The 27,380-nt window shown below is 39.9% G+C and overlaps 1 protein-coding gene across 2 annotated transcripts in view; it reads left to right on the top strand.

Moving 5' to 3' along the window:
* rbfox1 (RNA binding fox-1 homolog 1) overlaps positions 1 to 27,380 on the top strand; it is a 54,722-nt gene that overhangs the window by 6,121 nt on the left and 21,221 nt on the right. Inside the window, exons 2-8 of one of the 2 annotated variants that reach the window (XM_083930792.1) lie at positions 202 to 495; positions 10,873 to 11,019; positions 11,184 to 11,237; positions 13,414 to 13,506; positions 17,011 to 17,071; positions 21,436 to 21,489; positions 24,083 to 24,215. In XM_083930792.1, coding sequence (XP_083786918.1) covers positions 202 to 495; positions 10,873 to 11,019; positions 11,184 to 11,237; positions 13,414 to 13,506; positions 17,011 to 17,071; positions 21,436 to 21,489; positions 24,083 to 24,215 — 836 coding nt within the window. The remainder of the gene's footprint in view (positions 1 to 201; positions 496 to 10,872; positions 11,020 to 11,183; positions 11,238 to 13,413; positions 13,507 to 17,010; positions 17,072 to 21,435; positions 21,490 to 24,082; positions 24,216 to 27,380) is intronic. The other variant, XM_083930793.1, reaches the window with a different exon arrangement.

Raw genomic sequence — 27,380 nt, 5'->3', positions numbered from 1 at the left:
GATCATGAGTGTTTGTATACAGTGTAATGGTAATCCATCCAAATGCTGTGGTGATTCCACAGTCTGGACCAAAGTGGCCGACTGATTGACCCACCACGAGCATGGCAAAAAAACAGTAATATAAGTGCAGGAAGTGAGAAAAATCTTCAATAATGAAATGGTTTTTATTAAATTAAGAATTTAATCTCTCTGTCCATACAGGGTAACCAGGACACACCGGCACCCCCGGACCCATCCATGGCCCAGGCCTACCCATCAGCCCAGTTTGCCCCCCCTCCCCAGAACGGCATTCCAGCTGAGTTCACAGCTTCACACGCCCATCCGCATCCACACTCCCACCCGCATCCACACCAGCACCCTGCAGCACCACAGGACTACACCGGGGTCCAGGCCTCCGTCAGTGAGCATCAACTCAACATGTACCAGTCCTCACAGAGCCACAGTGAGCAGAGCGGGTCAGACTCCGGCAGTCAGACGGTCACCGGCACAGCCACAGTAAGGCATCATGGGAAGCTGTTGATTAAGTCGGTGATAGCTAGGTTTAAAAGTTTAGTGTTTAATGTCAGAGTTTTTCTACATGCTGTAACATGTAGTTAATTATTATCAATTTTAGACAATTAAATCCTGTCCTATGTACATGTTGTTATTTGTTTATTCAACACATCTGAGAGTATTTGTTTTCCCTTTTGTAGTTTCTGCAGGTTAAAAATCAAATAAGATAATTGAGCCAAACACTATCTCACAAATAAAATAGAAAGCAAAAGGCAGCTTCCAGAAAAACAGAGGTTACCCAAACAAAGTCCAAATGTACTCAACATCCGCACATTCTCATTTTAAAATGATGTCTTAAAACAAACTAATCTCTCTCATTAATAACACACCGGAAAGCACAAATCGCTTGAATAAAAGATTGGCTCTTGTGCACGTAGGCAGTAGAAGCATTATACAATGCAGAATTTAACTGCAAAGCTGCTAACATCAACAACAAGGTCAGAAATGGCTGTAATTTGTTATCCATGTTGAATTAACCATCGGTAACCAAGGCTTATATTACTTGCTTTTCCAGAAAAGGGTATGACTTGGACCTGACTAATCGGGGAAGGACAAGTCGGGACTGATAAGACCCAATCAGGAAGCGGATGTTGGTGTCTGTGTCATTGTTGCCAAATGTCTCTGTTTCTTCCTGTCCAAAGTGGTGTGTAAGCAAAGCAAAAGTTATGTGTTGCAGTGTGTTTGTAGCCTTAGAGGAGCCAGTGCTCTATAGCAACTCTGGAATTTAAAACTAGACCACAACCTGCAGGTATAGGACTGTAAGACTGTGTCATGGCTAATGAGTTGATCATGATCTGGAGGTCAGGGGTTGTGGGACTCGATCTTGACTGGGCATGTAGAAATGGATCATGATCTGGAGGTCAGGGGTTGTGGGACTCGATCTTGACTGGGCATGTAGAAATGGATCATGATCTGGAGGTCAGGGGTTGTGGGACTCGATCTTGACTGGGCGTGTAGAAATGGATCATGATCTGGAAGTACATGGCAGTAGGATGGCATCATTACCTGGAGATATGAAATTCTGCAACTGGTTTTATAAATGCTCGATATATGAGGAGATTTTGGTTTGGTTGGATACAATTTTTTTGTTTTAGACATGTTGATGCATTCATTTGCTTAGTATTAGACACTGTTAGCCTGACAAATCAGTTCAGTTAGTCAAGGTGAAGGAACAAAAAGATACTGTCATTACGAATACTGTCGCACCATGCAACCATGTGGTTGGTCTACTATCCTTTCAGTCCGCAAACAAACTGTATAAGAGTCTGATTGGAATTGATCTGAGGTTTGGTCCTCACCAGAACTTGATTGACAGCTTTTTCACCAGCCCAAACCAAACAGGGGAACAAACCACAGTTGTTTGAACCGAACAGATTAGATGTGAAAGCTCCCTAAGTAAAAGCCTATGAGGTTTGGTGGAAAGAATTCTGAATATCTCTCTATGTATTTATGTTTTTGCAGCCTTTGGCGTTGGATAAATGTCTTTATGTGTCCTGGTACACTACTCGTCATCGAGGAGTATTATGCTTATATGTCACATGTCTCAGCCTTTCATAGTCAGCGATTTTATCTCGTGTTTTTGTACAGTCAGTGGTTACCAGTAAAATTTTACTCACTTTGAAAGTGTGACTCTGAAATGTTTCCCATTTAAAACCAGTGCTGGTATAATTATGCCAGTTTCACCAGTTACAAGGCAGGTTAACCTGTCAATTTAAAATTCTAGGCACTTGCTATCCCCTCGATTGTGTATTTGTTCAGCTGTATACTGTAGTACAACCACAAAACAGACCCGCAGGGTTATCTGGTTATCTCCAACACTGCAGCTCTCTAAAGACAATTGCTATTGATCTCTGGGGGCCATTTTTGATTCCCTGTTTTAATAGAATTCATATGATTTTTAATGCAGAATATACCGGTACAGCCTTGCAGGCGACAAAACTCCTGCTTGTCATTTGTTCTCTAGATTCATAACTCAGTTCATTTTCATAAATATTTATTACACCATTGGCCTTAAGTGTCATACAGATGGGTATTATTTTGCATAGTAATAATGTTTCCCCTCCGCACTGCAAAAATTCCTTAGTTTTCTTTTTCTTTCTCAGCCGGACGTTCAAACTTAATTTACACAATAAATATTTATCTTAATCAAAGATGAAGCTTCACTGACAAACGCAGGGCTAATGCAGATGGGCCTGATTATAGTAGGGTACTAACAAAAATATGAACTTTTAAAGTCAGAATATAGTAGAGTGATCTAATGAGACACCCTCCTACAAAAAAAGGTGATTACTTGTGTGGATATTGAAACGTATGTCTTGCTTGAGAAAGACATACTGTATAGATAAGATTCAGATATGACAGCAAAAACACAACACAGCTTTAAGTATGAGTTGAGAGTGTTGTATGCTTTCTTTTCTGCAACCCTCAAGCTATTCTACCCGAGGAAAGAGTGAGAGAAAGGACGCTTGTCTGCAGCAACAAGACGGCATACTGTACATCTGGAAGTCTCATCAGTTTTCTCTCTCTCAGTCAGTCTGTCTGCTGAACTCCTTTCCCCACGTCATCAAACCCCCTCTCGCTGCTTTATGCCTCTCTTTTTTTCAGCCACATCTACTCTGTGTGTCTCTCTCCGTGTCTGGGACTCTGTTTCTCTCGCTCCTCCATGCTTCAGCAACACTGAATGTCAGTCCCAAATTACCACGAAAGCCACAATAACAGAAGATTCAGAGAAGCGCTATTGTATTTGGTGATTTTATGCACAACATGCTGATTTGGCATCAACATGGGACACTTTTAAATGTATTATATGCTTACACCACATTACAGAACAGTCATCACAATGAGGAGAAAAAGCTAAAGAGCATGATTACGTGTCAAGCTGAACAACATGACAACAATATCCTGTTGCAACTTTCCCTATGAAATAAACTCCACAGATGTATTACATTAAATTAGTGGTATACCTAACATTAATTAATAGTTTTTAAATATAATCATGGCATTTAAAATGATTTATGTATCTTATAAAAAATACAGAAATGGGCTGCAAGTAGCACTACACAGAAAGTGATGAACGCACCTGGGACACGCTTGTTGTTGCCGGGGTTTGTGGCTTATGAATTGATCTGATGAAGCTATTAATCAGACACACATGATTTATTGTGATTCAGGCTTACATAATGTCAGCTGGCTATAGTTAGTTTCAGAACGCGTAATAAGGGACAAGAAACAAGAAAGGTAAGTTAAGGCTCTCAAAATATACTGTACATCTTAAACACATGAAATAAGTACAAAAGATGACGGGGACTGACTGCACTCAACTTTGGCATCGCAGATAAATAAGTTCATATTAAATGACAGTATTTAACCTGTGTTAAATCCACCTCGTAGCCCCACCCTGTGAAAATGGAAAAATTATAGCCAATTTACTCAATTCTGTCTCAATATTGAAAGTTGCTTCTGAGGTTTTGACTAATTTAAAATGACTGTAATGCGCCATACACACAAAACCACACAATATACAAATGAAATTAAGAAATGCGATGATGAGTGACTGTGATGGATAAAGCAATGAACAAATAAGTGTCAGCTACTCCGCATTTAAATCATCACGACGAAATAAACTTCCTAAATAGCCATGCATAATACTTCAATTAACGTACACTTAATTGTGCATCGATAAATCATTTACTTTTACCCTTTGACTCCACAGTGCTGTGTGTGACTTTGCCGGCCATATCCTGGACTGTGCGTAGCAGCCCATAATGTAATCATTTGCAGAAAATGTAATAATGCCAAAGAAAAAATAATAATGGGAACAAGAGATCAGTCTAATTAGTTGGTATGGATCGGATGATCTAATTTCTTTCCATTAGGACAATCATATCATAAGAACATATGATATCATTTTATAAAAGAAGAAGAAGAATTCCTTTATTTGTCCCGCAATGGGGAAATTAAATTTTCACTCTACACACATGCACGGACAGGACCTATATACATGCAACTAATGGAGAGATGTTAAAGCGAGGGGGCTGCCAGTAACCGGAGCCCCGAGCAGTTGGGGGTTCAGTGCCTTGCTCAACAGCACATCTGCAGTGCCCAGGAGATGAACTGACACCTCTCCAGCCACAAGTCCACGCACCATACATGGTCCACATAGGGACTCGATCCAGCGACCCTCCGGTCCCCCGCCAAGTCACCTATGGACTGAGCTACTGCCGCCCCAAATTTCTGCTAGCAAAGGAAAACTATAAAACCTTTTTATTTATATCAATTTACATAATTAGTTTATTCTGGTATTCATGCATGGAATTATACAGATTTTTGGGATTTGGAATATTGTAATTGTAATCAGCCTGCAATTGAGATTTGCAGCTGCTGGAAACCCATGTCAGTGACTGTAACAGTTTTGGAAATAAATGTCACAGTCAATACAAATAAAATGAATTGAAATGTGCATGTACTGTAGATATGTATGGATGTGGTGGTTGATTTTGAATGAGACTCACTGATTTGAAATGTGTTGCAGACTGAGCACATTTGTTGTCAAAGTAATGAAAAAATATGGGATGCCACGGTGCTTCCTGCACAAGAGTCTAGAAAAAGTGGATCTCGTATTGGAAAAAAGCTTTTGACAAATTGTAAAAACCTGTAAATGGATGGACTTACAGGTATTTGCATAATGTTTTTTTGGCTGGAGGTAGAAATCGACATCTCTCTGCCTTCCTCTCTCAGTAGTGCGAGTATGTGTGTGCTGTGGAAGAATGGAAGAATGACCTCCTCCGGTCGGAGTGTTTATAGAGCGACCTCAACCTCCTCTCCCCTCACTGTCAGCCCCACATGTGAGCAGTAAAAAAGAGAAAGTTGTTGTTGTTTTTTTTAAAACTTGCAATCAAACCCACATTATTTACTTATTTGTTAGAGCATTACCTATTTCCATCCAGACATACTGCAGTGAAATGAGGGACAAAGTGTGAGAAAAAAAGGTAATGAGAAAGCTGTTTTTTCTTTGTTGACTAAAATGCTCCATGGTAAATGCATTTCTGCCCTTTCTGGTGTTATGGTACATTTGCATAATTCCACTTATGAGAGAATACAATGACATGATTGCCGTTAGATGCACTACTAATCTGCTGAACACGTTCATGCTCCCCAGAGTATGAGCCCTTTCCATTTTGGATCCAAAATGTCAACTTTTCACATGCGCTATATCATGATTTAATGGGCAGATTACCATAGTTTGCTGAAAACTTTCACACTTCATAGGGGATGAAGCCATCTGAGTTATATGACCTCACCTTAAAGTCCCTCTCCACTCAAAAAAGTGTTTTTTCTTCTGTTTCTGTCCTCTCAATTGTCTAACACTAACTATAGTGATTTATATGTGAGCAAAGTTTGTCACTAGAGAGGTGTTTTCACATTCCTCTCCTGAAGGAGGAGATGCCTGTGCATTCCTCTGAGTTTTAGTTGGAACGTCACTAGTAAGTAAACCAATCGCTGTCTGATATGTGAAACACTATTCAAAGGGGGATAAACTTCGACAGAACACCGGCAGATAAATCTGAAACCTCCACTGCAGAGTGGACTGTCAGTACAGAGAGAAAACTCACTGCCACCATAGCTGTCAGCCACTGACAGTTACAAGCTAACAAGCTAACAAACAAAATAAACTAATAAAAGATGCCTATTACACTTACCATTCTGATATGGCTGCTAGTCGCCAATTTCAGTGCACAACTTATTCCTCATCTGGGTCTGGGTCTGACTGACACCAGGTTCAGAACGCAGAAAGTAAAACTTTGTTGCAGATCGCTAACGTTAGCTCCATGGGTAGGCAGCTTGGGCTCCGTGTTTGTCCATCCACCTGCAGGGCCCCAGGAGTTACACCTGCCATAGCTGGGGTTGGTGATCTGTCCAAGGGGCTTGGCATGTAGAGCGATGGCTAATCCCTCTGATGTGTTTAGTCATCTTGATGAGTTGTTGCCACGGTTCAGTTTAAACCTCTTGCACATTTGCAAACCTTTAGTAGAAGCTACCAGTTGGTTATCTCAAGCTAACGGGGCACGCGCAGGGTGGGGGCTAAATTAAATTGGTGATCATATTAAACATATCTTGGCGAATATCACAAATATCAAGTACAGCCTCACAGAGCTGCCAATATTGTTGCAGACTTTTTTTAGTATTGTTAGACACACGATACATCACAACTTAATGGTCAGATTACGATGAAATCTAAGAATTGTGGAAAATATAAATACATTAGACAAGAGGTTTGTATGATGTGTGGTCTATTCGATTGGCTAGAGGCTCTAGTGAGGCTTTTCTTAACAGGTTCAAAAGATAAAATGCACATTGTTGTGTTTTTACAACCTTGTTTCACCAGGTTACAATTCATTGTCTCTTCTCTGAGAACCTGATGTTAGAACTCATCTCTGTTTGATATTTCCCATACATCTGAAACCATGCTATATGCAGTCTGGCCTTATATATGAGTTTCTGATGCCAAAAGGGATGAGATGAGATGCTTTGTCTCACTGTTTGTTTATTTGTTTTATTTCTTCACTGCAAGTGTAGGCGGATGTCACCACCAACGAGGAGCTCTGCACAGATGGCATTCGCTGCTGTGTGTGTGTGTGTGTGTGTGTCGACAGTCCTTTCCATATGTGTCGGTATATACCTAGGCGTTGCATGGAAGACTTGCAGTCTGCTGGCCTTATGCTGTTTCTTTTTAAGCTCATACACCCACACAAATACACACACATACACACAGGCTGTATTTTTAGCTGGCTTTAAGCCTGGAACTGTTTGCGAGCAAAAGAAAGAAAGAGGGAGAAGAAATGGCAACCATTGTCTTTCATGTAGGATCATGATTTAAGCATGTTACACAGGGGTATAGCTAAAGTTTGTTCAGTACATTTATTATTTAAACAGAAAACCATGGAAACACGATCACTAGTCTACTCATTGCATTGAATAATCAACACCCCTGTCACTCACTTCAACACAATTGTTATTTCTTGAGGACAGTTTTGGATGTTTTTATCGGAATGCATTATAGCCTATATACAGGGCCTTGTCTCATTATTTCCTTATTTTCTGTCATATACATATTGTTAGAATGTCAGATGTTCATGCTAAAGACCAAAGTTTCAAATAATGAGATAAACGTGTTTATGGATTACTAATCTAACTCCCATGAGCAGATCTGCTCAGAGTACAGACTGTCATCGCCTTCTTTCAGACAGTTTTTTTCTTCTTTCTTAGCGGTCTGACATCAAGCCTTCGCAGATTTTCCAATAAAGCCAATGAAGAACAGCTACGCATAGCTCCGGTAGAATGTGCTACTATTTACTAGATGAAGTGACATGCTAATGGCAGACAAAGCTGTAATTTTGGTTGATTGTGTTGTTCATTTGACTACACTCCTGCTACAACATTGCCGGTTGTGTTATGTTTGGTTTATAAAGCGTAATTTGTGATTTCTGACAGTAGAAAGTGCTGCTTACAACATATAGCTACATGCTAACGGCAGACAAAGCAGTAATATTAGTTGCTTGTGTTGGTTATTGCTGCTTAATTTAGTACCACACTCCTGCTGCAACATGTCCGGGTGTGTAGTGTTTGGATTAGAAGGCTTTATTTGTGACTTTTGACGTTAGAAAATGAAACAAAAAAACTAAAAATTACACTCTCAGCTTCCCTCAGAGAGACAGAGAATGGAATAGCAGAACGGAGAACAGGAAGTGCATGAAAAATAGTATAATAGGTCTTGAAAGCCAGCAAAGAGACCCACCGACAGTTTTTGTAACACACACACACACACTCTTGAAGTATAGCAGGAGAGACTGGGAAGTCCTCTCCTGTGTTTAACAGCCATTGATCTCACTCACACTGAGAGCTAAAGGACAAACACAGACTGCTGCTGGTACTCTGTAGTTGTGTGCAAGAGCGTCTATTATGTCTGTGTGTTTGCATATTTAACTCTTTCTAGATCAAATTTATTTTTGTCTCTATCTATTTTACCCGGGGTCTGGTTGCAGGGGCAGCAGGCTCAGTTGGACGTTGGAGCAGTAGCTCTACTCCAAGCTCCCTTCGGATGTCCAAGCTCTTCACCATATCTCTAAGGCTAAACCCTACCCTCTCTTTCACTCTTTCTGGACGCTTGTATCAGCAATCTCATTCTTTCGGTCACTACCCAAAACTCATGACCATAGGTGAGGATTGGAACAAGGATGGACGAGTAATTGAAGAGCCTTCCGGGTCAGCTGCCTCTTCAGCACAACGGTGCCGTACAACAACTGCATCACTGCTGAAGCAACATCAAACCGCTTGTCTATCTCACGAACCATGAAACCCCCTCTTGTGAACTAGAACCTGATATACTTGAACTCCTTTGTCATTTATACATTTCTTTTAAATTCATGGGCTCTAAGGATCCATGGCCTGAGGTCCGATGCGCTCTCAGAATAAAATGAATTATAATGTGGAAACTAATTATTAAAGAGAGATTAAAGACATTAAAGTGCAATTTAAAAGCCAGTCTTTGCATGAACAAGCTCTCTTCCCATATACAAAGAATTGGGTGTGCATTCAAATCTCCCCCTCTTTAAAATTACAACTCAGAATGAGAGTTACATATAGTTACAAGTATAGTTCTACGAGTACTGGATGAGATATTACCTGGACTTTTGTTGTGGAACTGCAATTCACCCGCATCTAACTGAACATAATGGTGTCTTGTTATATTGTTTCATATCAGGGGTGCACTGTACACAATATTTTTTCCGCGCAATCTGCCCAACTTTTGTGATTTTTGCTGTTTAAACTCGTCCTGATGTTGGGGAAAAGATCAGGGTCATATTTTGGGAATCATGAATAACTATTTGGGACACATGGGCACTGTATATTGACAGGTTTTGATTCCTGGCAGGGGGATCTGTGGCTTGGATGTGTTATGAGGTGGCTGATCTGTCATGACATCAAGCTAGAACCTTCAAGTCACAAGCAGTCAGCACTTAGCATAAACCATTGAACACCTTAATATCCCTCCTGGACCTTCCCAGAGGAAATCTGGAGTGATGTATCACACCATCATGAAGTCACTTGTGACAGCTGTGGGTAACACTAGATCAATTAAACAATTGACCCTGGACAGTAGACTGAATGAACACCAGGAACAGAAAACACAGAGTGTGTGTGAACAGCAGACCAAAACCAGTTGGATGTCATTGACCAGGAGTCAGTAGGTGGCCAGAGAAACATCACCATCAGGACTTCACTCCACATCTATATTGACCTTTTGTTGCCTGCATTTGTGTCTTATTTGTCCTAACTTCTGGGTGCAATAGCTGGTTATAGCACAGGTAAAATGTGATCTGTTCACACAGCCTACTATACATTTTCTCAAAGTTGGTCTGACACCAGCACATCCACCACAGATACTGGATTAAAAAGATTAACTTTGGTGCAAAGTTACATTCAACATCAACTGGCCTCCAACAAACTCAACAGTTTTTGTTTCTATGGGGGGGGGGGGGATTGTCAAGACCTCTGATGCTAACTAAGTTATTACCAATATTTGCATTCTTTACAAATGGTCACTAAACCATCTGATGTTCGCTTTGTTGTTAAGAATCGGACATATTAGAAGAAAAATTGTACACACATAGATGACTGTATATCATATTGTTATGAAACTGATAATAAAACAAAATATATATATATAGAGGATGAAAGTCCTAGCTGCAGCGGCCAGGGTTCAACCCCGACCTTTGTTGCATGTCGCCCCCCCTCTCTGTCAACCTCCCTCGAATATACGTATATATGTATATAGATCAGTGCCTTCTGACAAGTCACAATGACTTTTACCGCAGTGAAAGTGAACAGCTGATCCCAGCACTATGCATGTGAACTGATCTACAGTACTTGGTGCTGCTAAGTAAATTGCGGTGGATATTTGTCAGACTTCTGTAGAAGAAGTAATTTTCCTTTCAATTCCTTCAAACTAAACCTAAGATCATAAAACTGATAAGATGTTTGATAAAATGCAGATCACAGGCAGCAGATGTCTGTCTACACAATGGGACACATTCCCACTGACAGTAAGTTAAAAAAAGAAATTGGACAAGAAAGTTCTTGTTGCTGAAATGTCGCCACCTTTTAAATATTACAGATTTAGAAATGATATACATATTATCCTGTTGTCAAGCTAATTTCATAGTTTAATGTTACAGAATGTCAATGAATGTAAAGGTGTATTCATAGCTGCTGCCATTGTCATTTCATCCGTTTCAGTGTCTCTGTTTCTGTGTTTTCCAGCAGACAGATGATGCCGCCCAGACAGACAGTCAGCCACCAACACAGTCTGTATCCGAAAGCACAGACAGCAAGGCCCAACCCAAGAGACTTCATGTCTCCAACATCCCCTTCAGGTTTAGAGACCCAGACCTCAGGCAAATGTTCGGCGTGAGTTCAACAATATCTGACGTACAGTACATGACACATCCCAGACTTATGTTTTGCGAGACATTTGGATCAACAAAAACTAGAAGTAATTAATTTTTTGTTGAATTGATAGCAAAAAGAAAAATCAATCACTGAGCGCTTCTTCTTTTTTTCCGTCTTTACAGCAATTTGGCAAAATCTTAGATGTGGAAATTATCTTCAACGAGCGCGGTTCTAAGGTACGTGGTTTTTTGTTTTATTTACATTTCCTCCTTTTGTAGTAACTGTTCCAGAAGAATCAATAAAGCAAGTTTAAATTAAAGATACACAGTTTGTTCTGCTTCTTTATGTTGGCCTGCTTACAGGCACCTCTCTGAAAACATTGGAGCAAGTTTTCAAGTAGGCATACGTCTGATGAATAGACTTTAAAATCGAAGTTAATTTTTCACCTAAACAAAACCTAAATTTAATCTGGAGACACAATAACATTTGCAAAAGGTATAACTGATGACTTTTATAAGTCGTCGAGAACAAAGACAAGTACGAACAAGAACACATTTCAATGTTTAAGAACATGCTACAGAGCTACAAGATGTCTGATCAATGATATTCTCAATGATTAAGCACATTAATGAGGAAAATTAATGATTTTGAAATTGATAAAAAAGAAAATGAAACAAAGTTGATTAAGTATTTTTCCACTCATTAACAAACCAGAGAGTTGTTGCTGATCAACACTGGTGTATAAAATGCCCTCCTTAGAACAGAACCCTTCTTTTATACTGAGCTACGATATTGTCTATCAAAGATGAAGGTCCTTTTGAAGTCCTTAAGTTCCTTTGAGAATGGTTAGAATATGATTATTTGCTGTTTTCGTGTTCTTTGTTTTGGCTGATGTGCTGTGCTTTTGGTTATTCTGTAGTCTTTTTATCTTATTGCTGATGCCTTGCCAAAAATAAGTTAATTTTCCTTCATTCTTTTGGTAGATTGAATTTGCTCTTTTATGACTTCATCAGATAACTCTATTTGCTGTTCCATTTTGCAATATAGGAATATTGCAGTAGATGATTTATGTGCGACTACATTGCATGCAATTGTCATAAACCCCTGCTATAAAAGCAGGCATTTATTATTGCCGCGTGTTATGAACCCTTGAGACCTGAATTTAGTGGGACAGTGCAGGTAATGCTTGGGAGACAAGATTGGGAGGCTTCAATTCCAATAACTAACAATTGTAAATCAAATGTCTTACAAACAGTACTGCATTTTTTTCATTGTTCACATTAAAAACTTCACTGACATAGTTTATTGATGTTCCGTATGAATTCAAACGACTCTTCACTAAACCCTTCCCCCAAACAGTGATTGTCCAATTATTGCTTACCATCCGTATCAAGCTCGCAACAGGCCTGTCAAGCTTTACTTTTCTGAATATGTCAAAGTAGTGCACATGGGGCTCTTGTAAGAGCTAATACTAAGGATCCAACGAGTTTGAAGGGTTATAACTTTTATTCTCATTTCCAAACCAGAGAGCAAATATATAAGGAAAGGGTTAAATGTTGGGTTTGTCTATTCTAACGCACAACATTAGCAGTGGCATGTCTGGCTAACTAGTTCACTTTCTGCAGTATGCAATGCAATGTTAACATTACTGCCAAGGCCAAGGATCACACAATTAGCTACCTGTATTATTGTGTGTGGTTACAGGTCATGTGAGTAAAATCCCCATTCCGGACTGAAATCCACTACAGGGGAGCTGGTCCTGGGTTCTGCCATGTCAGAGTACAGGCTAACTTTAGGAGCTCTGTCCTGATACTGAAAATATACACTCCAAGACTGCCAGGCATGTTTGTCCAGAACATGCATGCTTAGCTTTTAGCATACTGCCATGTATGTAGCCTTAGAGGGCATATTGAAGATCAATAATAGTGTTCCCATTTCAAGTCAGCCGATGACAAAGTTTTTAACCAACTTGCAAAGTTCAATCTTGGCCAGCAAATTATAACCTTCACTGACTAAGAATGAGAAGCCTGATTTTGTCCGCCTCTGTGTGAAATCAGCCTAAGCACAAACCCAGTGCAGTATAGACAGAACTGCGCATGCAACCATGTGTATACGGCCCTTAAATTGCAATGTAATATGCAATTCAAAAAAGGAAAGCTTGACAGGGATAGTAACAGTACCTAAGGGGGCAGGGCTTTGCTAAAGGTCAGTTTCCTCTCATCAATGAATTTGCTTTTTTCCCCAGAGTTGTGTAATATCACTGGATATTGGTTAATATAAGATATTGAAATAGAAGCAGACATTTGTGTTATCTACTGTTACTGACGCAAGCCCTTATTCACTGTAATGTTGAGTATGATATGTAAAAAATAATGTGCATGTTGTTCTTGCCTCTTTCCGTCCTGCATGCAGGGTTTTGGGTTCGTAACGTTCGAGCATAGCGTGGACGCCGACAGGGCCAGAGAGAAATTACACGGCACCGTGGTAGAAGGCCGTAAAATAGAGGTGCATGTTCTCAAATTCTTCTTCCTTCTCCCTGTCCTCCTTTTCCTCTTTGTGTGTGTTTGTGTGTGTTTGTGTATTTGTGTGTGTGAGTGTTTGTCCACCACCACATCCCACCCTGGCATCTTTCTCATGACATCAAACTGTTACGTCATCCAGCCATCTTCATCACTTCCTTTCCTTGTGTGGATTAACCCAAACACAAATAAATGTTGACGCATACTAGTACATTATTGTATGTGAAAGACTTTGCTTGTTTTATTTTTTGTTTTTTTACTTTTTTGTTCATTTTCCCTGTTTTACTTGATTTTGTACTGTCGAGGCAATTGGCCTTACCAAATGTTTAAAAGTAAAAATCTACACTCCAAGCATTATAGATAGACATATTTGCTTTGGAGTTTGGCCATAAATGTTCAAAATACATTCTAATTTATGTGTAATAAAGAAAGGAACTTTCCCCCAGAAAAAGTACTCATCTTGCTTATCCATGGACGGAGAAAGTACTTAGGAATTTGAGAGACACTTGGAGAGTGAAATGCAGGGTTTTCAACTAACTCACTGACTGATTTAGTAGCATTACAATAGTTAAGTGTTATTTATGTCGTGTGTCCAACAAGGGGAACAACAGACACCACAAGACTTAAAGCACAACTCTGTCCATTTATCACATCGCAGTTGCAATCTTCCATTGCTAATCCTTCATACCAGACTATGTCTATACCTGTTGAACCTACAAATATAAAATAATTAATTCTTTGTACCCTAATAAAGGCTATAATATGTTGACACCATGTCAACCCAGTCTCCTTCACCCATCCATTCACTTTCAATCGCTTATCCAGTGGCCCAGATGCCACTTCCTCCAGCTCTTTCTGGGGGATCCAAATGGGATATGTTATCCCTCCTGCGTGTTCTGGGTCTCCCCTAGGGTCTCCTCCCAGTGATCCTCCATATAATACCTACACAGGAAGGAAGAAAGGCCAGGAGGAATTCTAATCAGAGCCCCAAACCACCTCGACTAGCTAGTATGCCAGATAAGTCATTCTACTCTGAAATCCCACCTACACCTGAGTATGAGATATCTGAACCCCTTCACTCTCAGGCAGAATCAATAAATCCAACCAGCAGTCCCTGTTACATATATTCTACACCCAAGTGCTTATAGGCCGACACCATGTCTACCATTGCACCCTGGGGTCTTGTACACTGTAGGTACATGTAATGACATGGTTATCCCTGAACACAGGTCATCAAATGTATTGCCATTCAACCTCTTAAATCAAAACATCTAAATAGACTAACATGCTGTAAGAGACTGTATTGTAGCTCATCTTTATTTCCCTTAAAACATATTTCTGAAGCCAGATTAATTCAATTTCATACAGCATCCTAATCTTGTATCCTAAAATTTCCAGGTTTGTCCAAATGTTACATATAATGTCTTAAGGGGCTTTACAGGCCCACAACAGTGCCATTTCCAGAATCCTAGACTCACTAAGAACACTGCGCCATCAAGGACCATGTGGAGTAGGACTTGTTACTGCGGCAATTGTATCTTTCATCACTACGATGACAACATAGACAGTACAAATGTGCACTTGCTGATATTTGATTGGCACTCCAATACTCTGCTCCATGATCTTGCATTGAGGTCTAAGATACTAATCCTGCCACATTATCAAACTTTGATACAAAACCTCAAATCCTTCCGTGTGCCCTTCTAGATTAATAAAGTTTGATGATGGGTTATAATCTAAGATGACTCAGTGGAGTGTTGACTGAACTCGACTTGAGGTGAAAAAGTAATCCCTCATCAACATCCACTCCTTTTAGCCTCCATCCACCTGCTCAGCTGTTTGCAATACACAACACTAACTAGTATGTCTATGACAAGGAAGTGCTAAAGCAATGGTGCAGGTAACATCAAAACTTCATAAGAGAAATAAGATTTTATATGACATTAAAATAAGTTAGTATGGATCTAGAAACACAATGGCTTCATCTACCAGCATCAAACTAATCAATGCATAGAAAGGCAACGTTCTGTACAACTTATCCCGAATCAGCAGCCAGTCAGAACTTGACATGATCTCAACAACCAAGACAAGTACAAGAGTTAAACAAAAGTGGACATGACTCAAGTACTACAACAATGCTCTGGGTGCCTTCAAAGTATTTACTGGTTCTTTGAGAGCTGAGCCAATATGTAGTTATCTCTTAGTGTAGCAATTTAGATGTTTTTGGCCAAATCAGTTAATATGATGAATGAAGACAGCTCGTCCAGACAAAATAGTCAGAGTTATGCTTTAGGAAACCAGCTAACTGCTTGTCTAGAGAGAGCTGAAAGAGAGCGTTTGTGCAGTGGAATGATTGCAAAGTTTTCTTGGCCACGTGAGTAAGATGCTGCTTATTCCTTTTTCATCCCCTCCTCCCCCACCATCCTTCCAATGGTAGCTTGGCTATTGGTTGGTTTAGGGCCCCATCCAACACAGTTACAACGGTAACAGTACACAAACAAGTTTGCGGGGCCAAGAGGTTTGGGAATGGTAAGTGTGGGCAAACAAGCCATTCTGCCAGCATTTCCTCTCTCTTCCTCTCTCTTTGGAACGTTTGCAACGCTAAAACTCACGTGACATTTCTTTTTGAATTGTGGTTGAGTTGATGCTGTATATTGACATACATATTTTATTGCGTGTCGGCGTGCGTGCCCATTCACTAAGTGTTCTCCTGAAGCTGCGTGTGGGAGCGATACTGACTGAGATTTGAATTCGTTTGCACATCTATCTGAGATTGTTGGAAACCCATTTCTTAATTTATTTTATTTTACTTTGGAAGACAATGCACCTTTATTTTAATTTACCCTGTTAGCTGTTTGAATTTGGAATGATTTGATTGATTGACTTGGTTGGTTAATTTCAGTACATCTACTTTATTTGGTTGTTTTTTGATCTCAATAATTTCTCTTGCAATGAATTAGAGAGACTGTTGTCTGAGTGTGAATGCTTTGTGTTGCTTTCGTCACAACAGTTCTTCTCACGTTTTAAGGTTGACTGGATGTTGCATAATGCTCCCAACATATTGTCTTCTCCCCTTCCCCCAATGACATTTTCTTTGTCTGTTTTTCTTCTTCTCCTTATCTCCCCCACGGCATGCATCTATACATTAACAAAACATCATTTTGCCAAGTGCATCTGTTGTTTTCTTTACTTTTGTCTGTATGTTATTGAAATGTCACTATAATTGGGGAGAGCATGCCGGAAAACGTCAGAAGATAGAAAATATGCAAATGAGAAAGAAAACTGATTTGTTTTGGATGTGTTTTTAAGTGTTTCTGAATGCAATTCCAAAAAACACACAAATGACATTGGTGTTTGCCGTGATACAGTGTACTGCTTTCTTTGTTTACAACATTAGGACACTATGCATGCAGATTTATTCTAACAAGTATAGCATTCACTACTAACATATTAGTATCATAACTCATGGACCTCTCTTCATCTGCTGTAGGTCAACAATGCAACAGCACGAGTAATGACAAATAAGAAGACTGTCAACCCATATGCAAATGGTAAGGCCAAGTCAATGGAAGTGCCTATACAAAATTATGTACCTTGTTGTTTAAATTGTTCATATTTTGTTTTTATTGGCGGCAAAAAATGTCAAATTCAAAGGCAGCGCTCTATTAGTGATGCTTTTTATGTCAGTCAGCAGCTGTTAGTCTGTCCAGGTGGCGCTTGTCTCTGAATGCTACGTTTCATTGTAATCGCAAATCGGGAACTTCCAACTTCTGAGTCAGGCTTGTAGTGAGGGCAGAATTGTAATAGGAACATCTGTGTATATGGATTATAAAACCTGACACAAGATAGCTATAAAATTCAATTTTTTTTGGAACTGAGATGTTAATCAAACCTTTTAAGAAAATACAAAAAAATGCCATACTTTATTTACGATATTGTTTTTTGTATCACATTATTTACATTAGGGTTGTTACGATTATGGTTTCAGAAAAATTGGTATTGTGAAAATTACAAAATACATGTATAAGCATTAACCCTATTTAATAGGACACTGAAATCATCATTGATGCAACCAATGGGTTTTAAAAGATGCATAATTAGTTAAATGGAGATAATCTTTTTTTTTTTAAGGGGTTTGAGTTGATTGTGGTATGAATACACCTGTATCAGTCGCACCTTTAAGGCATGGTCACAACGCGCGGATACAGGCAACCATTGCCTGCCAAGGCAAAGTACACCAAAGTTGATATGTCAGCCACAGTTTGCAGGGTACATGGGAGGCTCCTAACTCAGCCTGAAGAAGCTTCAATTTGGGGAGAGCAACACTGAACACCATGTGCACATTATCATAAACATAGCCTCCCCGCCATGAAGCATGGTGGTGGCAACAGCATGCTGTGTGGATGCTTGTTGGCAACAGGCCCTGGAAGGCTTGTGAGGGTAGGGGGTAAAATGAATATAGCTAAATACAGTAAAATCCTGGTGGAAATCCAGATCATTTTTGCAAGAAACCTGCAAATAGAAAGAAGATTTGTTTTTCACCTGACAATTAGCCCTTGCATAAAGCCAAAGCTATATGGAAATGACATAACAACAATTGTAATGACCTGGACCGGCCGAGGCAGACCCCGGATCTATTGATCCCCATGCAACCTGACAGCGCTTTAACTGTTGTGTAAAGAAAAATGAGACAATTTTGCATTGGGTTTTTTTTTGTAATTAACATTTTATTAATATTTGAAAGAAAAAAAAGAAAAACACAGACAAGAAACAAAGACCACAAAGGGCAATATACACCCATACAACCAAAAACAGCAAACCAAAACAATGATAACATAATTGGGACAGGTGAGCAAATGCATGTGTGTATGGTTACGTGCAGGCGGCTAAGCCCTGAGTTTGTCTCTAATGGTAATTATCACATAGTTGTGCAAACTGATTCAAACATATCCACTTCCTAAGCAAAGGTGCAACTACTAAATACCGACATGCAAATATATATATTTTTTTATGGATATATTCTATTCACTTTGACAATAAAGGGTCATTTTGTATTGATCCGTGTCAAAAAATCCACATTAACTGAATGTGATTCAGTTTAGATTATAGAAATCACAAAATAACATTGTTTCCCATCAGAAGTAAAACATGAAATCTTCCAAGGGGTAGAGTATTTTTTTATAGGCACCGTGTGAATGCATTACACATGAAAGCTAGCTTCCAACTGCTGATTTCAGGCCTCTTGACATCAAGTCACCCATAGACCACAGTAAATTATGAATGTCACAGCTGTGACATCACACAAAGGTTTCTGAAAGGACATTTCTATGTCTGGATTTTAATTTAGAGTGGTTCCAGCTTTCTAGGTCACACTTCATTTCAGTTCACTTGCCTTAAAATAGGAAATTATTTTGCAGCAAAGTAGCATAAAAACACCAAAACATGAGAAATAAACACAATAAAAACACATTAACACGGATGAAGAAATGAAAAGTATTGGTATTATACACACAGTTCAGAATCAAAAGAGAGGTAATAATGTATTAGAACTAAGAGCACATGGGATTCACGAAAACTTGAACCAGTTGCATCTCATTTTTGGAGATCAGAAACATTTCCTCTCCACAAAAAACCCAGCACATGCAGACTGTTGTGTTGTGTTGTCCCAGTTGTGCTCATTGACAGCAACATCATCTTTCTGTGCCTGGATAAAAAGCGACAGAAAAATAGCCACAAGGCAACAAGCATGGGTCAGGAGGACAACTATGCCAGATTAAATAATGAAGTGAAGAAAAAATCAGACAGGCAGTCCAGGCTGCTTATCACACACCAACATTTCTGCTATTACTGCACCCAAATGGATCGAAGATGCGGAAGGAGATGAGGAAACAATCATCTAGCATATTTTTACCGTAGACCAAGGGTGTCAAACTGATCCAGTAAAGGGCCGTGTGGCTGCAGGTTGTCATTCCAACCAATCAAAAACACACCTGGTCCAACAAATCAACTGTGTGAAGACAGTTCAGGTGATTGAGTAAGTCGAGTCAGGTGTGTTCTTGCTTTGTTGGATTGAAAACCTGCAGCCACACGGCCCTTTACTGGATCAGTTTGACACCCCTGTCGTAGACTAACGTTTAGGCTACAAGCTAATAGTCCTGCCTTCTTGATATTTTTATCGCTGATAGTAGTAGTTGTAGCTATCAATCATGCAAATGAGCAGCGCCTCCTCAGCTTGTTTTTGAGTTGCGATTTATATGAGTTGTTTCATGTATATTTTCTTTGAAACACCCATGGGAATATTAAAACACAAAGTCGCAAAAATTAAACTCATTTGCATTGGCTAATACATTACAGGGAGTAGTGTGATATCTGAAGTTTTGACACCAGATGCAAACATACAGTCTATGTTTCTAGTTATAATGTCTTTGTCTGATGATGTCATAACATTGTTCTGTCTCAGCTCAAAGCACGATGCTTGCAATCTGGGGACCTGAAGTTTGAAAGCCTGGTAATTTCATTAAGAGGGCCTATTAGAAGATGAAGTTAGATTGTAGGAAATTACTATTTTTGTTTGTTTTTTTGTTTTTCTGTGGGTTACATATGTAAGGTGTAGGTAAGCAAATCCTGATTGGCCAGCTATGTTTATGCAAATTCAAGTAGGCGGATGTGTGCTGTTTATTGGAGGAGAGTATTACCTACAGAGTCCAGTAGAGGGCGGAGCCTGTCTGAGATACAACCACAGTCTGTATCCGGTTTTTCAGACCATTCTAGGGATAACAATTCACTATAATTGCCATGATATTACACACAGGCATCCACAGTCCCCCAACGATGTGTGGTGATTCCTCTGGTGCCACTATGAAGTTCACAATTGTGTTTTTTTTTGATTGCCGTGAAATTAGGTTCAGATATTCAGGATGAAATGTAACAACTACCTCAAATCTACATGCTAGCATTGTCATTGTGAGTATGTTGCCATACAATCATTAGCATTTATTTCAAAGCCCCGATCTACCTAAGTACAGTCCCACATAGCCTTATTGGAAAGTCGGGACTAGAAATCCGTATATTTCATTTAATTTCATTCTGTGTACCCTTTTATCCAAATACGTTGAGTTGCCTAAATTGCCCTACGAAAAACTAAGTGCAAAGACTACAAAAAAAATGTAAACAGAAAAAAATTGCTTTTAAGTTTGTTTACTATCCCAACAAATGAATATTTGGCACATTGATGGTAGATAATGGCTTACTAGCTTGCCATTTAATAAGTTGTGTCCAACTCAATCCCAACCTCAATACTTTCAGGCCCAAACTTGTGCAAAAATCATGTTATTAGTGATTTTGTAGTTACTGCACTTTGGCTTTGTAGGGCAGTATACATAAAGATAATGTTCCATATGAACATTTTGTGTTGCCAGGTAGGATGTGTTGCTAGAAATTCATTCATTCATTCATCTTCAACCGCTTATCCCGGGGTCAGGGTCGCGGGGGGGCTGGAGCTAATCCCAGCTGACATCGGGCGTGAGGCGGGGTCCACCCTGGACAGGACGCCAGTCTATTACAGGACACATAGAGACGAACAGAGACAGACAACCATTCACACCTAAGGGCAATTTTTAGAGTCATCAATTGTTAGTAGAAATGTTCTATATAAATGTTTCAATTGCTGTTTATGAATATAATGTATATCATACAACATCACATATATTGGCAGCTGACATGGTAAGGAGGTAAAAACGTTAAATCTGTTGATTCAAAGTCCATGTGACCATACTGTGTTGAATCTAAATACATTTCCAGATAGATTAAACCTCAGTCAGAATAAACAGGTTCATATAAACTAAGCACACTAAAACACCGTTACCTGTTCTGTCTCTTTCTCTTCCTCTTTGTCTTGCTGTCTGTCTTGTTTCAGGCTGGAAGTTAAATCCAGTGGTCAGCGCTGTCTACAGCCCAGAATTCTATGCAGGTAGGAGGACATGCCCTTCTCCATCCGTCACCATCTCCTTTGTCGTTATCTTCCTCCTCCTCATTCATTCTGTTCTTCAGTTTCTCCGACATCTTCATTTTCTCCTTCCCCTACCCCACCCCCTCGTGCCCCCTTCATTTTAACCTTTGTCATCTCTGCTTTCTTTCAAAGCAACACACAATCAGTAAAAGTCTGTTTATAGCCTGAGAACTATGCTGACTTGCACAAACACAACAGACTCATCTCTGCTGCAAAACAAATGCACATTTTGCATCCCACACCACTACCCACAAGCCATCTTCAATCTTGTCCATCCTAGCATTCACCTCCCCCAACCCTTAACCACCACCCAACCCCCCACAATGTCATTAACCATGGCCATTAAGGTGAAAAATACCTGGATTTTGTGATAAGAGGAAGAGAGACAGATAAAAAATAGTGTGGCAGAAGAAAGGAGGAGTGAAGGAAAGCAAAGGACAAAAGGGAAGGAAATCTAATTGTCCACTTCTGCAAGGACATTAAAAGGTGTGAAATATATTTTTAAATTAAAATCAATAGTTTCAATTTCTCCAGACAGTCGTTTGCCTAATTCACCCCCACGTTCTTTTAATTACAAAATTGCTTCGTATTGATTTACATTTGTTTCACCTTTCGTGTACCCAAAATGCCATTGGGGCATGTGTATGTGTGTGTATGTGTGTGTGTGTGTCTGTGTGTGTATGTGTTTTGTATGGATGTGCACATGTGCAAGGAGTGTACAAGGTTTTCAGTCTTTCACTTCTTAATTAGCAATTAGTGCTATTATGTTATTAATAGGTTATGTTCGCAGTTGTTGAGGATAGAGGCCAGGATCTGTTCTTTTTGTTAATTGGTTCAGATGTTTCGATAGCAGAGTAGATTACGATTCACAAGGCAGTGTTGAAGACCAAATTACTACAGCCAATTTCTTTGTCAACTGTCAAAACTCCCTCACAGATAAAAAAAAAAAGGCAGATTTTCTTTGCAGATTTTAATGAACCCCGCTCCTGAAAATGTTCGGCTTCTTTGGACTTAAATAGAATGGATAAGACATGACTCTGAATTGCCCCCCAGCTCTATCATTAACCCCTTATTTCTAATACACTGCTGTAGCCTCATAGTAAATGTGGACCGTTAAGTACTAGAAAAAAGGGGCAACTAGTCTTTAGTACATATAAGGCACGTTTCCATTGGGGTACAATTTGGCCACTGGGGAAGTTGCAGGGCACGTCCTCTCAAAAGTCTTCTCACTCGCCGTGTTTCTATTACAAACAAAAGGCCCTGGAAGGATTTACCAGACTCCGCAGGTGCCCTATCAGTCTGAACGGGTTTCGATCGCCGGATGATCAGTAATGCAGGAGCACTCCGTTGTTTCTCCAAGTGAGAAATACAGATTAATGCAGTTTGATTTAAGGTTGCCTGTATGATTGATAAACGTCAACCTTTGTGCAAGTAAGATGAAATAAAAGGCTTGCAGCGGTGCAGACCAGAGAAAGTATATAATGTCTCTACGTTATATACTTTCTGTGTGTGTGTGTGTGTGTGTGTGTATGTGTGTGTGTGTGTGTGGAAATGGGAGAGAGAGAGGGAGCATGCAGCAAAGGGCCGCAGGTCAGAATCCAACTCGGCTGCTGCAGCACTCATTTTAAAAAGCCCTTAAAGATACTCTTGCACAGATCATTTTATGCGCTGTGTTCTACTACACCTTGCTTTACGTCCACACGTCAAATCCCGCTGAGAGTTGCATCCAATCAGCAACCAGGCTTCTCTCAGGGGAGAAAAAAAGGCCTTGCTCTTTGACAGGGTAAACAAACGGCCGCTCGGACGACTCACAAATTAGGGGCATTTTGGCAAGGGAGACCCACCTTATTCCGGGTATCTGTCCTAATGAAAACGCACCTATAACCATATGTACTAACATTGTCAGTGAGTTCTGAAGTATTACTTAGTAGGTTGAGGAGGTAGAGGAGTAGCGATGGGAAGGGACGTCAGTGTGACTTTAAGGGCAGCCAAGCCACTTGGTCCTAAAATCAAGGTGACAAAAGATGAATAGGAACAATTACCAGCCACACTCCTCTCCTTGTCTCTCTTTGAGAAACTCTTATCCTTTGGCTCAAACCTTCCATTTTTCATCAGGTCAATGAATGATTCACCGTTTCTATTAGCATTTTATTAGATCTCCTTTTTGAAGAGATGTATAATTAGGGCTGGATATGGCACCTCGATCTCCTTCTCAACCTTCACTCACCCCAGCTCTCAAATTAAGCTTTGTGTCAGTCGTCCCCAATTAAGATTAATGATAAGTTAATAACAATACCACTGCAATAGCTCCGCTCCACTCCTACGCCCCCTTTATTCTTTCCTTCTCTTCACATTTTTACCACAAGTGGAAATGAGAGAACACTCATTCTCTCCAGAATCCAAATGCTAATATTACAGGTGTACAGCTCTTTGTGCTATACTACGCACTGAATACCACTAACATTATCCGCCTTAAGTGGAAATTGTGCATTCTTTTTGGGGGATTTTATGACATCAGGGGAGGTATGCATCATTTTTTGTTGTCTGTCTCCAGTACCAGGTTTTCCCTACCCAACAGCCAGTGCAGCAGCAGCATACAGAGGAGCCCACCTAAGAGGTCGAGGACGGACCGTGTACAACACATTCAGGGCGGCTGCTCCGCCTCCCCACATTCCAGCTTACGGAGGGTGAGCGTTCTTTCTTGCTCTTTTCCTGTTGTCATTTCTCCCTCTTTGTTCTCTCTTTGTCTCTTCCCTTTATCCAATGGCAAGTCATGAATCTCTGCGCTCAGAGTCAGTGGAGCAGTGCATGCCAACCTCTCCACACAGCGATAACACACTCCCCTACTTCCACAGCATGCTGAATCAACTGACAGGCATGCTCAGAGACATGTGCCTTTGCACGGGCTCATGGGTAATGATTGTCAATTTGGCCTTGTACCCTGGTGTTATTGAAAGACGCTGTGTTCATGGTGAGAAGTCCTCTCACTTTGTGACCAGTTTTGGAGTTTACCCAGTTGCCACAAAAAAGAAAGAAAGAAGAGATAAAAGAGAGAAAAGACCCATTTTCTCAGCCACAGCATATCAAATGACAGTTATGTTAGAAATTGGTGGGATTAATTATAAGCAATATCATAAAATCAGTTAGTTAGTATCAATGCAATTAAAATAAAGGTGAATGTTGCACTTATAAAGTAAGAACTCATCTTAAAAACACTGGTCCACAAATTAGATTTTGTACAGTTTATCAAAAAAACTTAATTTGATTTGGTTTTTAATGTAAGATAAAAAAAAATTATTAAATTACTCTTACAAATTCTAAGCACATATATTTACCAGTTTTATTCCGTGCACAACACCTCACGTGTGAATTTTCGAAGAATTTAGCAAACGATCAGATAACAGCTGATGTTCAAATAATGCCAGAGGTTCAAATAATAGAGGCCAACACCACAGGCTGGAAAAAAACCCTCATAAAATACATTTCTGCAGCACTATTTCAGGTTCATTCGCAGATTTATTGCAATTGTTTCTACTTTGCAGTTTTTTCAATTGTTGTTAAAGCACACGTGAAAGTGCTTCTATTTCCCGATGACTTTCAACTGAAGTAACAAATAAAATCTTACTGTCACTGGGATCTTTAGGGGGACCGTCACATAAGAAGAGGAAGATAGGTGTTCGGGCACGGTCTTGATAAAGAGATATGTGCTGCAGATTGTACTTTCATTATCGCTGCTGCACCACTTAATTGCCCCAGTGGCAGTCGGATGGTGAATTATTAATGTGGACCGTGATGTATTTTTATTAAAACTGTCTCGAGTGGCAACGAGCCGACTCCAAATAAAACCTGTGACACAGCTAGGAAACCAAGTTTGCTGTGTGTGTGTGTGTGTGTGTGTGTGTGTGTGTGTGTGTGTGTGTGTGTGTGTGCGTGTGTGCGTGTGTGTGTGTGTGTGTGTGTGTGTGTGTGTGTGTGTGTGTGTGTGTGTGTGCGTGTGCGTGTGTGTGTGTGTGTGTGTTCATTAAATGTTCCTTCATGTATTTAAGGGGGCCTGACATGACAGCGGCATCAGTAAGCCAATATGTGTATGTAGCTGTGCTGCAGTCGCACAGAATACATGAGTGTAACAGCTCCCTGGGCCACCTTGACATTTGAGAAGTTATTGATTATCAGAGATAACATAAACGGTGTGAAACCAGTCCATCGGGTGGTGAAATTGGAAGCTTGGCCCTCTGAGGAGCTCTTCTTGTTAAATGGAACTCCATCATAATGCAATGCTGACAGCAGCGTCCCGCTCATTTTATTGGAGGCTACTGTAGATGAGGAACGCTTTCTCTCTCACATACACACACACCTGAATACACTGTACATAGAGGGAGGATTTTAATCTCAGCACTAATGGTCAGTGGTGCAGTGATTTCATCTCGTTAGTCAAGGAATTGTGCTGCAGGTCAAGACACAAAAAACACACACAGAAATGAAATTACAATCAGATGTCATTGTTTGGCCAATCCCCAGGTGTTAGGGTGTGATAGCAATACATGTACACCTCTGTTAAATACAGGTGTATAATATAATCTGAGAGAATAACACTGATTATGTCATAGTGATGTCAACAGGGTTATCACAAATTACAGAGTTATTATGGATAGTATGTTATACAAACTAGGGTGTGGATTTTGAAAGATGTGATGGCTTACCAGGCAAGGAAGGTCTAACAAAGGATGATATTGGAGTCAGGAGTCAGTGTGTTTTTGGGACTTTAACCACGTCAGAGACTAAAAGTCACATTAATTTTACCACGCAGAACACGTTAGTTGCTGGTCTACTGCTGCCTAGTTAATTCATTTTGTATTATTGTGTGACTTGGTGTTATAAAGTGGTAAGAAGCAAACGAGCTGGTCAAGGCAGCAATAGACCAACTCCCGTGTTCTGTGAAAAATACTGTTTTTGTTACTGGAGTCTGAGTGGCTTTAATAAAAGCATAGAACGGCTTCAGTTGCCCCATGTAAACTTACAACAGCAACATAAAGCAGTCAAAATGTTCTAAATATAGCATACATTGAAACTAATATGGATTTTTGTAGGTGGTCCTTTTATAGGTGTCTAAAATACATCCATCTGCTGCCTGCACCCACAGCCGTATATTTCTTAGCTTTCCATGCCATACCTCCTGTCTTTCTCTCTTAACTGGGGGCATGCCGACCTCCATCTACTGTAGGTAATGCACTGACTATAGATAAGTACCTCATACAACCACGATCCAAACCATCCCTTTATCTAAATGCATTGTTAACAAAATGAATCGAAGCCATATGATTTTGTAAGTAAAATATGTTTAAAATACACTTACACTTAACCCCTCATAGCTAACTGGGTGACTGGTTTAATCATTGGAACCAGTTGACCTGGATTGAATCCAGCCTGCAATGTACTTTAAAATGTTGTTGATTTATGATTTTCACCGTTTGTTTAGGTTCAGACAACAAAACTATTTGGTAAGGTTCAGGCAAAAAAAACATTTGGTGAAGATAGCATTGTTGGCTACCGACACCTGGGTACAAATAGCATACGTTGATATTTGTACCCGGTAGTAAATAGCCTTTGCCTGAGCATTAGCATTATTAGGTAAATAGCACACATTGCTATATACACCAGGGTACAAATAGCCTCCACTTCTAATTATATGCTGGTGAAAATAGCATACATTGATATTTGTACCCGGGTGTAAATAACCTTTGCCACTGTTAATCTCCAGTGGCTTGCATTAGGTCAAAAACTCATTCTAGACATTTGTAAATATATGCCTCAACTCCTATTGTTGTAGAAACTCTTTTTGGACCTTCCCAGCC

Source organism: Echiichthys vipera (genome assembly GCF_963691815.1).
Source record: "Echiichthys vipera genome assembly, chromosome: 17".
NCBI classification, from domain to species: Eukaryota; Metazoa; Chordata; class Actinopteri; order Perciformes; family Trachinidae; genus Echiichthys; species Echiichthys vipera.
This window is presented reverse-complemented; position numbering and strand designations above follow the sequence as displayed.